General features: G+C 48.9%; 2 protein-coding genes across 2 annotated transcripts; one reads left to right on the forward strand and one right to left on the reverse strand.

Annotated features, from left to right (window-relative positions):
• Positions 1 to 30: 30 nt before the first annotated feature.
• TMEM120B (transmembrane protein 120B) lies at positions 31 to 9450 on the reverse strand. Its single transcript, XM_072351535.1, has 12 exons — positions 9250 to 9450; positions 8052 to 8170; positions 7781 to 7897; positions 6817 to 6876; positions 6505 to 6600; positions 5505 to 5594; positions 2970 to 3035; positions 2152 to 2213; positions 1823 to 1915; positions 1452 to 1516; positions 1226 to 1294; positions 31 to 826 (listed from the first exon to the last, which is right to left on the reverse strand). The coding sequence occupies exons 1-12, from the start codon at positions 9394 to 9396 to the stop codon at positions 713 to 715; spliced, it is 1098 nt and encodes a 365-aa protein (XP_072207636.1). The 5' UTR covers positions 9397 to 9450; the 3' UTR covers positions 31 to 712.
• Positions 9451 to 9475: 25 nt separating this feature from the next.
• Positions 9476 to 14575, forward strand: MORN3 (MORN repeat containing 3). The gene is made up of 5 exons (XM_072351541.1): positions 9476 to 10119; positions 10343 to 10500; positions 11511 to 11670; positions 13078 to 13262; positions 14468 to 14575. The coding sequence occupies exons 1-5, from the start codon at positions 9834 to 9836 to the stop codon at positions 14537 to 14539; spliced, it is 861 nt and encodes a 286-aa protein (XP_072207642.1). The 5' UTR covers positions 9476 to 9833; the 3' UTR covers positions 14540 to 14575.
• The last annotated feature ends 2718 nt before the right edge of the window (positions 14576 to 17293 follow it).

Here is a 17293-nt window from a genome sequence, read left to right on the forward strand (position 1 = left end):
GTTTGTTACCAAAAAGGGGCTGAATCAGCTGCATATTGAATGGTTTATTTTAAGTTTTTTCCAGGCTTGGACAGATGACCTGATCCCTCTGAAGAGGGCTGCAGAAATCCCTGCCATGTAACAACTGGTTTCACTTGCTTGTTTTTAAGGTTTCCTTAAATAGCTTCTTAGAAGTGTATATAGCAGCAGTATGGTACAAAGATGGGCATTTTTTCACAGTACACACAGGTTAGTATTGCCACTGAAAATGCCTGAAACAAATGCTTTTTAAAAACAGCATTCAGTCTGTATTCCTGATCAACCTGGAGTGTTCATAAAGCTTTGCAAAATTCCATACTAGAGTTTAAATAATAAAACTGGAAAGTGTTAAATATCATTCCGGGATCGGAATTACAGTAGATCCCACATTCTCTCAATGCTGGCTTCTTGCCGAGCAGGTGCATGCTGCTATATATACAGAAAAACCCAATGCAAACACGTTTGGTATTAAATATACATAAATAGGACTGCAAACTGGAGAGCCATGCTTGCATAATATGCTGAGTCTGTGCTGGAAGAGACCACATCCTTCACCAAACACGGGACAGATGAGTTCTTCAAAGTCTGTTCACAATGCAGCAGCAGTTTAGGAGGCTCCGTCCAACACCAAGCGCCTGCTGTGCGCACAGGGACAGCGAGCTCCGAAGTTGGCACCCAGCACCCCCTGGAGGGTTCACAGTTTCTTCATTTTGTCTTTGTTCTTCTGCAGCTTCGTGTGCACCACTTTGAGAGTAGTGAGGAAGTTCCCAAGGAAGAGCAGCAGAAATGTGAAAGCCAGCACACAGACCTGAGAAGGAAAGGGGAAGGGGGGAAAGTTGAGTGTTAAGTAAGGGTCAGATGAATTGGGGCAGGAGTACTATTTTTGCCAACCTTACATTAGGTGCAGTGGGGTCTGACTGGCAAGTTCAGAGATCTGTTAGCACATCAGGAAAGAAGAGAGGAGACAAAAACGCACCCACACATCTAGTTCTGTGAGTTAACTGGGAAGCCCATTAGGATCATGATTATCTTGGCAGCAATCACAGCATGGTTTGTTTTTGAACTTAATGCTGTTCAACATCAGTGGACTCTCACGGACAGTAAAACCAAATCACTCAATCCAGGTAGCCAAACACCTTTAAGGATGTGGTCAGAACATCCCTCTCCCTCAAACCACGTGTTTTTTCTGAGCAGAACCAACACTCACCTGCCATTCTTTGCACTCCTTGTGCCTGGATAACCCAAAAAGCGTGATTGCATTATATAGCTGCCAGAACTAAGAAGAAAAAAGAATCATTACTACCAAAGATTTAGAAATGTTTTCCAGACAGATGTGATCCAAAGCACCACGCGGCTGCAAGAAGCACAGCACCACCAGCACGCCCTCCCCAGACCCCCCACGGCAGAGGAGGAAATGGAACAGCCCAACTTACATGTCCACAGAACAAGAAGGGAAGGAGAAATGTCAATCCCCGCCACATCCAGGACTGAAATCCTTCTGGAAAAGGTTAACAGGGAATAGAGAGTTAGAATAGTGGTAATGGGAGGAGGATGAAGGTGGAGATGAATACCTCCATCTCAATGCTCTCAAGAGCTGATGGAGATCAGAGCTCTCTGTTTCCAACCCACAGGACTCAAGGAAGAAGATAAAAGCCCGACTCCCATTCCTGCCTTTGTCCTAGAAGCAGCAGGACAGGGGATAACAGCTGTGCAGAGCTTGCTTCATGAAGGACACAAAGCCACTCCTATACCATTGCCTTTAAAACATACCCCACCTGTATTGCAGTATTGCAGGCAAACTCACCTACTGTAAGGTCCAGGTGGTTTCTCTCCCCCAAAGCACGGAGCCTATAAAGGCAGCCCCTTTGATAATAATACTGTAGGAACTGAACACAACCTGGAGAAAGAAAGAATTATGGATATGTTTATAATAATTCTGAATAGCTCACAAAAACTATTCGAATAATGTTTGATCTGTAGCATTACTGTTTAGACTTGTACATTTGTAGTTGTATGATGCTGTTTATATAGGCACAGTTTAAGACTCTGGTATTTAACAAGTGGAAGTGGTTTCGTTCTAAGCAAACGATGTAGAAAACTATCTCATGAAACACCCAGCTCAAATATACTCACTCTGAAATATTGAAAATGCTAAAAATTGACTGCGAAACATTTGATACATGAGTCCATCTGGCCTGAAAGCAAAACACAAAAGAAGTATTTATTTGATTAAGAAGCATACAATACAGCGCCCTTCCCCTCGTCAGCCAAGGAAGCCATTAGTAAATGAAATGAGCAGCTGACAGGCAGCCCACTCCACCCCATCTGGGAATCCAGAAAGCGTGCAACAGGCACAGGCACACGTCGCCACCTGTCACATCCTGCCCGTCCTTTACACCACGGTGGGTGGCAGGAGATGCTCTGATTGCTTGGGCTGCCCCCTCTTACTGATTTGCTTATTGTAGTTTCCTGCTTTAATCAGATACTGATTGAAGCCATTCAGCCGAGTCTGCACCACAAATCTAAGCCACAGAGCAGCACTGTTTGCTTCATCTTAACTGGAGTTCAGGATACATGAACATTTGCTCCAGCCCCTGTATGATCTCCTTAAGAGATTCAGCAACAAAAACAGTGTTGTTTCAAAGGAAATTATTAACTGATCAGTTCATGGCAAAGCTGAAGTGGATCATATTGGCACCACTGCTGTGTTGCTTGACCAACATCATCATCTGCTGGAATGCATCTTGCATTTTTTGCTTCACCCTGGTTTAGGTACTGGGTTATGGGCAGAATCCATTCTAAAAGCAGAATGCTGCGTGTTTGCTCAGTTTGATCAGACCAGTTTGATTCTTTGCTATGTGTCTGTGCAGACACAGCTACGTGTTCACAATGGATTGCTTTGCTAAGATGACACACTTGGAAGCACCTCGAGCAGGGCAGAGCAAACTCACCATGTTAACATCACTCCAGACAGGAACGTGGAGACATAGTGGTGAGACACCCACCAGCCTTTGATCCTGGACAGAAAAAAATAAGACAAGTTAGATGAGAAATAGAAATGTTAACAACTCAAGTCTGGCTTGAAAGACAAAAATTAATCCTGACTGGATCGTGGATAAAGAGATGGAGTAGATCAAACAGGAAATACAGCTGGTGGCAGCAAAAGAGTTTGTGGGAAATCACCCAGGGGCAGCCAAGGCAGCCCACACTGCCCATGTGCTCCCTGCAGGGAGGACCCCCGGGAAGCCCACCTCCTGGTACAGCCCTCTTGTTGTTTTGTTGTTACTTTTCCCCAGCACACAGACAAGTGCTGGGCAGGAGCTGGACAACACCATCCCAGCTCCTCGACTGGGTTACGAATCTGGGATGGCCATAGTGAGGCACACGACTGAGGCTCATCCTGAGCAGGTGCCAGAGCACAAGGTATTGAAATGACTAACACACACACAAGGGTTTTTTTGGCCCACATCCCCTTTTTTTTTCCATGCAAATAAGTGAAGTTTCCAAGGCCTCTGTTAAGTCGTTGTTTCTTTTCAGATGTGAACACTGCAGAAAGCTCAGAAAATTGCAGTAAAGCAGGAAAGAGCTGCAGCGAGGCAGGATTGAGAAGACAAAAAAATGCCTCAGAAATGGCACTGTTTTGGAAAGTAAGCCAACACAGTGGGTTAATGTTGGGTGCCTCCAACCAAAGCTCTGAAACGTTAAGCACCTAGTTAGCACTGAGCAGCTGTGAGCCAATTCTGTGGCTGCAACAAGGCTGGGTTCAGAGGTTTCTCTGCTGGCAGAGGGCAAGCCACTCTCTATCCTTTGTTTGCCACGTTCAGCTCTCACATGCCTGCACAGCCTCAAGTGTCACAGCCAGTGGCAAGAAGCCTCCTTTGTTTGCAGTGGGCAGGGAGCTGTAACAGCAGAGAAGTGGTCAGAAATCATTTTCATTCCCAAATGCCACAGGCTGGATGGAACACACTGATTGCTGGCCATCCATCCCTGCTCTGGCTGCTCCCCGGGACCAATACCAGACATGTGCTGCGCCAAGACAAGACTCCCAGAAATGCTCCCTCCAGCCTCTGCTTAGAGGAGATTAAGGAAGACACTGGCTACACACACTGATTTTGGAGAGGAAACTGGCTGGAATAAGGAGCCCTGAGCTGCCAGGTTACTAAAGGAGCATACAAGTTATCTACGCAGCGTTCAGAGCAGGAACGCATGCAGAAAGCTGGACTAACGATGCTGATTGCTTGAAAGGTAGAAAATGAGATATTAGAAGCCTAATTAATTAATGCAACAGGGAGCTGCAAAAGTTGCAGCAGCAGCCACTCACCCAGCAGCAAACCCGCATGCAGACTCATCACGCCTGGGAAGAGATGAGGCGATTGCTGCGGTTTCCCCATGCCCTGTGCCAGCCTAATGGATGATGAAACTGGGGACATGCAACCATCAGGTTATTGCTAAAATCTACCACCAGATTCTAGGTTAAGCTACATAAGCGCAAATAAACTTCAGTGAGCTCTGCTGAGTAACGGCAAGGGGCAGAGTAGATGATTTATCACTGTCCACAGCCAGGACAAGGACTCTGGGTTCACCTGCACCCAGAGGTCCTCATAACATCACCAGCCCAAACCTCCCCAGGCAGGCAGCCAGGTAGAGGAGTGCCCGAGCCCCTCTGTATATGAGCTGTATATGAGGCTGTGCAACTAAACCAGGTAGAAGTCTTGGGGGTGGAGAAAATCTTCCAACATTCTACTTATCTAATAATCTCTAGTCATGCTCAGAGTGCACTTGATAACCCCATACACTGCATGAGCAGCAAAGCTGAGTGCCAAAATCCAACAAGAATAGGACTGACCAGATAAAAGAGTAATTTAGGATACTTGAGGTATCATAAAGCAATGAGGGCTCGGACAGAGGATCGTCTTTCAGTTCACTTCTCCCAGCGCTCAACTTGCACTGCCAGCTGTCCACACAATTATCTACTCTTAACCACCAATTTAACACAGCTGTAATTAGTCCAATGCTTCAGGACCCAGCACAGTGACCTGCAGGGCAGTCGCAACGACCACACGGTGTAAATCAGTGATTTTGGCTCTCGTGAGAGGTGAGTGTCTGCCAGCACACCTACAGGCAGCACTATAGATAAGAAGGGGCACAAAGTCAGTATCTGGGTTGGTCATTTCACTGGAAACACAGCAATCCCAGCTCACACCTACAACTAACACAAAGCTCTCAAAGCCAAACAATGCTATGAGCAAAGAAATTATGGACTTCTAGAAACTGCATCTTCTCCTCCCTGCCCTCACCTCAGGTGGGGGAAAGAAAATGGGAGAGGAACAGGGACAACAGCTCCTGCACAGAGGAATCAGCATCTTGGATACGCTGGGATTCAGCGTCAAACTGAATGTGCTTTTCTTGCTTGTTTTTCTTTTAAGGACATCTCATGCCGTAAGCAACATTTCATGCCGTAAGCAGTTTTGCAGGTGGCACAGTACCTTGATCCATTGCTAATGAGAATGCTTTCCCGTATCGTCAGCGTGCAGTAATACCACACCAAGAGAAAATTGAACACTTCATCTGTCACCCTGTTTAAAGAAAAAACACAGAAATCAGAAAACCTGTTCATTATAAAAAACACACTTCAAAAATGCCTATTTTTCCCCTGTTCCCTGCTCTGAATGGAAACATGCCCAAGCGAGGCCAAGGACACAAAGCCACGGTGCTGGGCATCTCTAATCCACATGCAGAGCCGTCTGTATCAGCAGCACTTCCCCACTCGGTCCTTTACTCTGGAAGTGCCCTGTGATGTAACACTGCAGATCCTGAGCCGATAAGCAGGTACACAGAGATGACATTAATTCCATCTGAAGGAGGAGAAAGCACCGTGGAAGCACCAGATGATCCAATTTAGACAGGCATTTCCAGACTAATTCAATGAGGAGATTTGATGAGATCTCTATAAATCCAATCAACTAAAAGAACAGAAGAGCATTACGCTCCCAGAGTAAAAGAGTTTTTATTTTGCCATTTGCTGCCCCCAAAGCTATGGGGATCTGGAGCAGCCTCGGTATGTGACAGCCTCAATCCTCCCTGCGATCCACAGAGATACTGGTGCTCAGATACATTGTCATGACCGAGGGGTTACATCAAACGGTCACATCTCAAAGGAAAATGCTCCCTTGTGTGTTTTCAGGGCGCTGAGACCAACCTAGGACAAAAACTTATCAAGCACAGTGCAACAGAAAACTGCTCATGTTGGATTTCCTATCGGCCATAGGAAACTCCTAAAATATTAAACAAGCAGCTAAAATACACGTCCTGCCTGCTCTGAAGAACAGCACAAGGTGACCCGCTGGGGAAGCACGATTGCTCAAAGCTTAAATATCGCCAAGGCCCATCTCTCACCATCTCGGGCAATTTTAGTTGGTACCAACCTGGTACATTGCTATTCAAAATGCTCGGTCAAAACTAAGGGAAAAAAAAATGCAGCCTTACCTGTAGTGAAGAATAAACCTGCAGGTCACGGCCCCAAGTAACAAGATAATGGTGAGATAAAGTTTGAACTTCTCATACTCATCTTTGTAGGCGAACCTGGAACGTAAGAAGCACAGAGCACAGAGTGTCACGTGTCAGTGGGCACATACACCTGCTGCTGCAACGTGGCTTTGCTTTTTCAAACCAGAGACAACCCACAAGCCAGAGCAAAAGACAAGAGGTCAGATGGAAAAGAAAAGCGTTCCTGTCTCTGGACTTCAGCACATACCCCCTGCCAGCCCCAGACAGACATGTGTGGAAGCACTCACTCACTTTGCTTGGTTACTCAGGAGGGTTACATTCACGTTTCCCAGCACCAGATTTAAGTACAAACTGGAAGACAAAACAAAGAGTCTCACATAAGTCCATTTACTATAAGCACCACAGGTTAACACACATCAGAGCTTACACTTCGCTTAGGTTCTTAGTTAAAGCAAACCGGAGGTGCAGGCTGCAGAAGAGGATTTAAATGCAGACAAGTTCAGTCAGCACCTCTAGGAAGGAAGAGGAACAATTCGTTTTCTGGTCTCTTTTCTGTGCTTTGCCAAAGGGTAAAATGTCAGCAACCGAAAATAAATTATATGGAGAAATTACAAGTTTCCATCAGATCCTTCCAGCTGCAGCCACTTTTACCTGCTCCTCCATTCCACATCACTTCCCCAATCCAGACCATCCACCCAAAAGCTCAGCTCACTGTACACACACAGAAAATAGACTCGGGAAGGGGAAAGGAAACAAAGCAAGGGTAGAAATCGAGTCACTTGGCTCAGTTTACTCAGCATCAGCAGCTCCTGACCACCAGAGCTGCACAGCCCTTGACGACTGAACCGAATCCGTCCTAGCAACCCCGCCTGAAGCAAAGCACAGGATGTTAGTCGGTTGGAAGCACTGTTTGGGAGGCAGAAAGCTACACAGGAAGGGAGAAAACTCCCATACTGAGTTAGTCTTTAAAACCAATGAGCACAAAGTGCTGTTCACCGTCACAGTGAAATCTTCATCTCTTGCCAGCGAAGTTTTACTTTTATCAAGAAGACCTGTCTGTGCCTACACGGAACCTTCATATTCCAGCTAATGAGTTCTGCGTTCAACTGACACAGCAGCTCAGCAAGAGATCGATGACTAATCCAGTTTTACATGCATTTCTTCAGCACACACATTATCCTCTGGGAGGAACAGCACTGTGAGCACCAGAAACCAGCCTGCCTCCAGCGCCTGCCTCTCCTGACAAAGCACCTACCCGTTTTTCTTTGGCAAGTAGGCTTCCATGTCAAAGAAGGCATTTTGCCTCTCTTTGATCTGGGTGCTGATCTGCTCTATAAGAGCAAACTCTTCAGCAGTAGCTCTGGACCTGCACCTGTGGAAACACAAACAGAATCTTCCTTTATGGTTTTGCCTCCTTTTATTTAAAGGATAACAGCCGTGTCACACAACACGTGCTGTCAGGAAGCCAACGTCTGACACAGTGCGGCCCCATCCCAGCCTCCACCACCCTTCAGAGCTCCTGTTACCGTTGCAGGCTGTGCTTCAGGTCCCTTAATGTCTTCTTCTGCCGGTGTATGGAGCTGCTGCAGGCTGTCTGCAAGCTGGTCACTTCCTCCAGTTTCTGCCTGTAAACTTTGTGCGTTTCCTACAGGAGAAGAAGAGAAGGTCGGGTAGGAAGAGCCCTTCTGGGGTATGGCTGTATTGGGTCCTCACAGCTGAGGAAAGCAAGCCTGGTGTTTGGGAAGGCACTTGAGGAAGGGGGGGCTCCTGCCCCACTGCAGGCAGAAAAACAAGGGGGTAAAAGCAAACCAGCTTCAATGGACACTGACAGAATCCCTGCAGATGGAAGAGCATCTTCTCTGCATTCCCTCCATTTCCTAACGAGCCGTCACCGCTGGGTTCCTTGTTCCCAGCACAGCCTGTAACAAAGCCCTTATTCTCTGCTTTGATCGCAAATCGTCCCCACCAACATGTGGAGAACCTGCAGGAACTCGAATACGACACACAGCCGGGCAGCACGGCCCGACGGCCGCTGAAATAACTACAGGAGCGCGGGAGCCGGGCCTGCAACACCGCATCCACAGCGAGATACCGGAGGCAACAGGATGCTCAGAGTGCCGCGCTCTGCCGGGGAGGGAGGATGCGGGGAGACGGGGCTGAACGGGATGGAGAACGGGATGGAGAACGGGATGGAGAACGGGATGGAGAACGGGATGGAGAACGGGATGGAGAACGGGATGGAGAACGGGATGGAGAACGGGATGGAGAACGGGATGGAGAACGGGATGGAGAACGGGATGGAGAACGGGATGGAGAACGGGATGGAGAACGGGATGGAGAACGGGATGGAGAACGGGATGGAGAACGGGATGGAGAACGGGATGGAGGACGGGATGGAGGACGGGATGCAGGACGGGATGCAGGACGGGATGGAGAACGGGATGGAGGACGGGATGGAGGACGGGATGGAGGACGGGATGCAGGACGGGATGCAGGACGGGATGCAGGACGGGACGCTCCGCGGACACCTCGCTGCTCCGCCGGTGGCAGCAGTGCTCGGCGCTGCCCGCAGGCCGGGGACAAGCGCCGCCGTTCCCGCCGTCCGTCGCAGGGCCGCGTCCCGCCCGGCCCCGCCGCGCTCCATCCCCGCGTCGCGTCGCTCCTTCGGCCCCGCGGTTCGGAGCGGCCTCGCGGTGCGTGTCGCCGCCCCCGGCCCCGCCTCACCTGCAGCTGCCGGAACTCGTCGTCCAGCTCCCGCCACTCCCCGCAGCTCCGCTCCAGCTGCGCCCTCATGGCGCGAACCGCTCCGCCGCCCGGGACGGACACGGCGCCAGACCGCGGCACGGCGGCCACGTGCGCCGCTGACGTCATCGCGCGGGGCCGAGGCGGTGACACGCGACGGGACACGCCCACCGGCACCGCGCGCGCCCTCGTGAGGTAACGGCCGGTAACGGTCACGGAGCGGCGGGACGGAACGGGGCGGTCGGCGCGGCCTGAGAGACGCGGCCTGCACGGATAGTCTGCGAACTGCCGCAAAGGAGCGGCCTCTCCCGGCTCCTCCGCGCCTTCCCGGCTGTGAGGCCGCAATGCCGGGCCCGCAAGAAGCATTGTGTCCCGCGGCTCCTCACCGCATATAACCGCCATAACGGCACGTATATCCCGTATAACCGCTATAACGGCACGTTATTTCCCGTATAACCGCCATAACGGCACGTATCTCCCGTATAACCGCAATAACGGCACGTTATTTCCCGTATAACCGTTTCCTCTCCGTCTCGTTCCCATCCCGCCCCGCGCACGACGTTGCCATGACGACCCGTTGCTGCCCGGCGGCACGACGCGCTGCGCTCCGGAGCAGGTCGGTCGGTGCCCGCGTGTTGTCCGTGCCGGGCTCAGCCGTGCAGCTGCTCGCTGCCAGTCGCTTGTTTTCCTCTCCATCCGACCAGGCGATGCCTGTCGTAAAATACCCCCGGGCCGCGGAGCCGCTCTGGCGTGAATGGGACAGGAAAGCACAGAAGTGTGGATTAAGACACACGGTCTATGCTGTAAACGGGGATCAGTACACTGGAGAATGGCTGGACAACCTGAAACATGGTAAGATCCATCACTGGGACAAAAAGCACCGATGTGGGAGCTCAGAGCATCACGGAGCAGCCAGGCACAGCTGGGCTGCTGGGAAGGCATAGCCCGGTGCACAGACAGCCCCAGAAAGCAGGGCTGCTGCTGCATTGAGACACGCTGGCTTCTGGGATATCACTGAGCATCACGCATCCTCCTTCCCGTGCTGATCACCCCACTGCCATCCGTTCATTGACAGGTAAAGGCACCCAGATCTGGAAGCACAACGGCGCCATTTACAGCGGGGACTGGAAGTTTGGGAAGCGGGACGGGTACGGCTCATACAGCATTCCTGACCCCGCAACCAACGAGTACCTGAGGGTGTACACAGGCTGGTGGAGCAACGACCAACAGTGTGTAAGTGGCATTTCCTGCCTCTGCCTTTACAATGCAAAACTATCCTTTAAAATAGGGACTCTTTTTCCAAACCACGTGTCCGTGCACAAATGCACCCCGTCCCCAGCACTGATGTGCTCCCAGCACTGATGTGCTCCCAGCACTGATGTGCTCCCAGCACTGATGTGCTCCCAGCACTGATGTGCTCCCAGCACTGATGTGCTCCCAGCACTGATGTGCTCCCAGCACTGATGTGCTCCCAGCACGTTTGCAGTGCGGGAGGAACTTGCCCACAGAGCAGCAGCGCAAGCACTGGGAGAGAAAGCAGCTCAGAAGCGCCGTGCTGCAAGTTTTACAGCACATTAAGCAAAAGAGACACGTTGTTTTGGGAATGAAGGCGTCACATAAACCAGCAGCTTTTCTACAGGAAGCGCTGAGGAATCATCTGGTAAAAACAACTGCAACCCTACGAGCAAAATCCTTTTAGGATCTTCTGATCTGCCTTTTGTTTGCCTTCCTGTCCGCTCCTACGTTAAATTAAGAGCCTTCTCATTGGTGTGCAGCTCTACGGCCCGAGCCTCTTAGTGGAGCTTCTTCCCTCACTCCCTGGGAATGTGCTTTGGATGATTCAGTTTTGGCACATTTACAATGACATCCAAACAACACTGTTGTTATTTTTCCTCTGCAAAATCCTCCCCTTTGCATTGAAGCGACGTGGAATTTACTGCTCGGAAGCAGCAGCTACAGACAGACTTAATTTTGTCCTCCTTCCCCAAAGGTAAATTACTGCTTTCTTCCTATGGGAAAACTCCTTAATACCATGTAAATAGTTCTCAGCGGCATTATGCCCTGCTATGGGGAAGTCTCTAACCTGGCCAGCACAGACACAAGATAAACACCTCCCTGAGGTTTCAGCTCACACACACTTAATAGGCTTAATTCCAAAGTTCACTGAGACGGCCCGAGGAGCGAGAGCTGCTTGTGCTTATGGCTGGAGCAGGGCAAATCATTGTTGCACTGTTGCTGCACAGGGCTACGGGACGATGTTCTACCCCAGCGGGGAGCGGTACGAGGGCGAGTGGAGCAACGGGCAGAGAAGCGGCTGGGGTCGGATGTGCTACGGAGATGGCTCCACCTACGAGGGGCAGTGGCTGGCGGACCGGCCTGACGGGCAGGGGACGCTGCGCCTGCGTAAGTACCAGCACCTGCCTGCCCTGGGTAGGACCCACAGCCCTTCCCTGGAACTTCATCTCAGCCCTGTGGGGCAGAGGCTGCTGCCCCGTCTGGTGCCTCTCAGGGTTCTGGTCTGGAGGCAGCAGCTTGGGCAAGGGCAGGCCCAGCATGGTTAAGGCCACACACATGGAAGCTTGCTTTTGCTGTGATTGACACTGAAATGATGGAGATGGTTAGGGTTAGAGACAGCACACTGTGGGTCAGAGAAGAACACATCTCTATTTTTAAGGCAGGCACGCTGCCAGGCAGGCTCTAGCTACTGCATACCAGAGTCCATCTTCCAGTACAGTACAAACAACAGGTTTTTCTGGGCTCCTTCCATCCCCTCTTGTACTTCCAACAGCGACTCACAGTGAGAGAATGCAGGGGGTTCATTAGGACACAGTCCTTCCCAGCTGTGACACTCAAGTGCATCACAGATTGGAACTGCTGGGGGCAATCCCACCATCAAAGAAGAAATTTGGATCTTTGTTCCTCTTATTTTGTTAGCAGCTCAACATTTTTTTCCCAAAGCCAAGAATCGCAGCCCTCTGCACTATGAACCAGCACATCCCAGGAACAGGAAGAAACACCATCTCTGCAGGTCATCATCATTACTGTTATTAATCTCTTTATTTTCTGGGAGGCAATCTCCAGGCAAACCACTTGCTAAGCAAAGCAGCCAGGAGGAACAAGCGTGACCCCCCTGCACACTGCGCACACATCTACGCTTTCTCTGCTGGCTGTGAACCCATTTGGGATCAATGGCTCATACCAATGACACCAATGCATACTTTCAGGGATGGCTCATTCAGCTGCCCCAGTTTGTTCCCATCCAAGCCACTCTCCCTGTTAAACCAGACACCCTCTGGGTTTAGCAACTGCTGCTGTGCTGCTTAAGAGCCCGCCTGCCCCAGGCAGAGCCCGGGACCCCACTGAGCTGGATTCCTTCTGGTTAAAATTAGCCAGAGCGATTATTTCGTACCCATAAGCTGAACACATTCAGCTCGGCTGCTGGAAGCGTGCCCTGTGCTGGCAGCACTGCAACGCTGAAAGAAAAAGGAGCTCTCCAGAGGAGGTCACAACGAGCTGCGGCTCAGATTAAATCACTCACCCTGGCCACGTGCCTGGCAGGGGGAGCAGTCAGGAGCAAGGTGCTGCTTCACCACCGCAGCTGCAGCACAGCTCAGAACAGAGCAGTGCAGCGGTTGGCAACGCAGCCCTGGGGTCCTCTGGTGGAGCAGCAGATGTGAGCAATGCATGGGAACACCAGAACGCTGCAGCACACCCTGTGCAGGCAACAGCCCCCTGACAGCCCCAGCTTTGTGTCCAGCCTCTTGATGAACACATGCACATTTCACAGCCTGTTCATGTATTTGATTGCAGCAAATAATAATAGGTATGAAGGAGGTTGGAGAGATGGAAAGAAACATGGCCCAGGCAGATTCTACTACTTGGATAAGGGACAATTGCTTGAAGGCATCTGGGTGACAGATGTACCAAAGTGCGGGATTATGATTGACTTCAACAGAGATGCAGCTCCTGCCCCTACTCAGTATCCAATCCCAAAGGTAACTGCTCGGAAATGCTAACGATGCTAACGATGTTTACACCAATAGCCCTTATTAGAGCTCACAGTACCTATCTGGGCCATGCTTTTTCTTCAGGTAGTCACTCAGGGTCTGTGCTCAAGCTCTTTTGGTTAGCAGCATCCCATTCCCTAGAGAGCAGCCAGACAATGCAGAGCTTTGCTGAGGGCTGAACTGCAACACCTTCGATAACCACAGCTTGGCACACACGGCCACTTTCTTCCAGTTAACAGGGCACAGAGGCCTCACAGCCAGTGACGTTCCTTACCTTCCAACCGCTACAGGAATGGGGTTGTAGTAATTGGTTCTGGGCAGAGCACAGCCTGCTAAGGCCCAGGGCACAGGATGATAGCTGCTAAAGCAGGATGCTCAAGCCCAGCAGCTCAATTAACTCCCTTGGAGACCAAATTATGACCCAATTTTCCTTGTTTTATGAACCAAAAAGAAAGCATCAGCTCTCACTGCCATTATTGTGCTTTCAGCTGGGAGAGATTTATTGATCTCAGAATAGGAATGAAGAAACATAAAAGGAGAAAAATTGACTGCAAGTTTTCATAAACCGTTTGTCAAATTACCGTCAGCAGCTGTTAGGGAAAACAGCCTCTTCCCTTTCAAGGCGTGCAAGGAAAATGAGCAACAGGAGGATGTGTTTGAGAGGGCCCTAACTGTAGTGAGGGGAAGGACAAGTGAGTGGCCTTGGAGCAGCTGCTGTCCCAGTTACTGCAGCCAGGGCATCGTAAGGCTGAATGAAACAAGGACCCTGCTCTTCTACTGGGGAGACTAGCAGTGCTAGTCTGTGTGTTGTGCATTACCTGCACGCATGGACTCCTGCTGTCACATGACTCACTGATGCTGAGTGGCATGGCTGCTCACTGCTCACTGTCTGAAAACACAGGTGAGATCCAACAGGCTGCAAACCGAAGCCAGTTTTGCCCAGGAACGTGCTTTTGCTAAAGAAGAATCACTGTTGTGCTCCACGCTCAGCTACTGCAAGGAGACAAATGGATGTTCAACCCTGTAATGAAATTTGGGAAGTGCAGTGATGTTTCTGAATTAGTAACTGAAAGGCTGTGGAATAAACTACAGTCCTGCTGCATGGGAGATGCTCTGTTAACGTTAATCAATATCTATAAACTTTAAGCCTCTTTAATTACACTGCATAATTGATTTCTGTTCTTTTTATTTAGATTGAACTGGCTGATCCCGATGGTGTTTTAGCAGAGGCCCAAGTGATGTTTGATGACAGCCAAAACGAATAACTGGATGCTAAAGGACAAAAGATAAGAACAGGATCTGGGTTACTTACCCATTTGAATCCCACGTCCGTGCTGCCGTACATCGTCTTGTGGTCAGCCTCACCTGTCCCCAGAACTGCCCCTGTTTGCTTCACTGTGCAGGCAAGTTTTGCTTCGGGCCTCCTCCCACCCACCGTTACTTAAAACACAACAAGCAGCAGCAAATAAACACCATCCACACCACCAAAATATGCTGGTGGATGCAGTGACTCTTTGCCCAGCTCCTGTTGGTCACAAGGTCTGTGGCCGACTGCTGAGAAACACCACTGCGGGATGCTGTGTCATCAGTTCTCCTGATTTAAGCTGCACTTCAGAGCACCGCGGCTCGTTTACAGCTGTGTGGTCCCTTCTCACATTTTCTCAGCTGGAAGATAACCTACTTTTCTATTTAAACACTTGGAAAAGAACAACAGAGCACTTAGTGTCAAGATTTAAACAGTGCTGATGGGAGGAAAAGCATTCCGCCAACATTATGCTCTTTATACCTGTGTGAACAGAAAACGTCAGCTTTGTATGACTGCAACGAGTAACTGCACACACTTCAGAGACCCTCAGAAACACAGTGAGGGGCAGCACAACGCAGGCAAACAGAGGCGGGGGATGCAGAGAAAATGAGCATTTTTAGGCACCTGGGTAACAATCAGCAACAGTTGAGTATGTTTTATTTCATTATCTGAAGTTATTTTATATCTAAATAATTGACAAACAATAACTGACATTTAAAATGCTTGAGGTAAACGTGAAATACCATTAGTATAAATAAGGAATAAAAAACAAACGTTAAGTGCACTCGTAACATCTGGAGCCATACGCTCAGGCCTGGTTAGTGCCTCTGGCACACAGCTATGAGACGTGTCCAAGGCACAACATTCATGACCATTTCCACAGCTGGAAAAGGAGAGAAACACACTTGATATCAGAGATTAAAGTGCAGGAAATAGTCAGTAAAATGGCTGTAGCTAACAGCTCCCACAGGGCAGGACCCACTGACTTAAGAAAGTTAAAAAATAAGCTCGTAGCTTTATATTTCCTAAACAAAACACTTTCATTTTGTAAAAGATCCACAAGATAAAAAGAAATCCAGAAACTTACCAGGAACAGCAAATAACTTTACAAAATAAGCTTTGATAATATATTTTCTGGACTTACATTCAAAATAACGTTAGGAGTTTTAAATACATCATTGACAGACAGACACACAATTTTTCAGCCCTGCAGCACCCTTCTGACCATTTGCTCCAGGATGCACATAAGTCCAACCTGCTTCCTTTCCTTTCCTGCTGCTTTTGAGAATCTCCCCTCCCAGGATGGCACTGAAAGATGGGAAAACAAACTCTGTGTCTGCCTCAAAGTTACCGTGGTTTGGAATGCTGTTTTCCTTACTGTCTTTACTATCAGAATCTTTACAGTGCTCCAGGAACAAATGTGTGAGGAATTACAGTCACAGTTCTCACCATGGATACATTCACACCAGTACAAGATCTATCCCTGAAACACAACGCAATGGCAGAGCTGGAGAAAATCCTGCCAAACCTCCGTATGCCAGGAGGGCCTGGGAAACTGGCATGTGGAAAACTGTCTTCTGCCAGTGGACAGAGGATACCCCAAGAAACCTGCTGAAATAAACACCAGGTCCTTTTCTAATGGCTGTTTTTTAGAACACAGATGCACTACTGGTAGCACTATCAACAGCTTCCACAGAGTGAAAATACAACAGGATAACCTGAGATAGAGGCTGCGTGTAAGAGACCACACTGAGCCCAAGCTTGCTTAAGTACAGCTCGCAAACAAACAACACAACCTCCACAGTTTAGATTCCACAGTGTTCACTACAGTAGGAGGTGAAGGTATGATCCATTAGATCTGCAACCCGTCTCACTTTGTGTTCAAAAATGGCTTTTACCCATTACAAACCAAAGCTTTTCTGCACAAGAACTGCGTTCCAAAGAAAATCCACTTACAGACACAGCTGGGGTTTCTGCAGCAGCCCAGGACTATCGCTGCCTCCTTCCTGGCCAAACCTCTCACATGAGAGGCCCAAGGGAAGCTTTTGTTTAAAGAAGAAATAAAAAAATAGACACCGCAGCCTCACTAGCATAGATTCATGTCTGAAAGTAAGCAGCAATATTAGTTACAAATAATCTATTTTCATAAATAAATCTACAGAGATAAAAGTAGCCTTCCAGATGCTCTGGAAGCAAAAGATGTCTTAAGAAGTTATTATGGACAGCATTTCAGCAAGCAGAAGACGACTTCTAAACAAAGAAGACCAAGGCATAGCTAATTACTTGGGAATCCAATGCAGAGAAAGCACCTTTTGCTGCTTGTATCTGAGGATTTATTAAAAATATATTTTTAATTTAAAAGTATAAAATAATTGCTACTTTGACTTGGAAATACCAGCAATGGTTCTGATCTTCAAGCAAAAAAAAATAAATCCAGTGATAACTTCCATTTAGTTCCTTCTTTTTAAAAAAAAGATTCCTAAATGGAAAACAGGCAGTTCTATCTCTGCGGATAATACATGCCAGCTTCTGAGAACTTTAGAACAGCTATTGCTTTTATTTTCTTCCAAAGAAGAGCATAGTAGTCTCATTCCTTCTCCTGTGGCCATACCACATGGCAGCAGAATGAGTCATGGGTGTTCAGTGAGTTATACAGCGTGTAACTGCCATGGGAAGGGTGCTGGAGAAGTCACTGATGTAAGAATTACTTGGC

Source organism: Excalfactoria chinensis, chromosome 16, assembly GCF_039878825.1.
Source record: "Excalfactoria chinensis isolate bCotChi1 chromosome 16, bCotChi1.hap2, whole genome shotgun sequence".
Classification (NCBI taxonomy): domain Eukaryota; kingdom Metazoa; phylum Chordata; class Aves; order Galliformes; family Phasianidae; genus Excalfactoria; species Excalfactoria chinensis.

Bases quoted from the DNA above. Each gene is read 5' to 3' on its own strand.
- TMEM120B (XM_072351535.1), bottom strand. From the start codon at position 9,396: ATGACGTCAGCGGCGCACGTGGCCGCCGTGCCGCGGTCTGGCGCCGTG. The intron at 6,877-7,780 runs GTAGGTGCTTTG...TTTGTCTTCCAG, and splicing joins TACTTGCCAAAGAAAAACGG to TTTGTACTTAAATCTGGTGC. The intron at 1,295-1,451 runs GTAAGTTGGGCT...TTTTCTTCTTAG, and splicing joins CCTTCTTGTTCTGTGGACAT to TTCTGGCAGCTATATAATGC.
- MORN3 (XM_072351541.1), top strand. From the start codon at position 9,834: ATGACGACCCGTTGCTGCCCGGCGGCACGACGCGCTGCGCTCCGGAGC. The intron at 10,120-10,342 runs GTAAGATCCATC...GTTCATTGACAG, and splicing joins GCTGGACAACCTGAAACATG to GTAAAGGCACCCAGATCTGG. The intron at 10,501-11,510 runs GTAAGTGGCATT...GTTGCTGCACAG, and splicing joins GGAGCAACGACCAACAGTGT to GGCTACGGGACGATGTTCTA.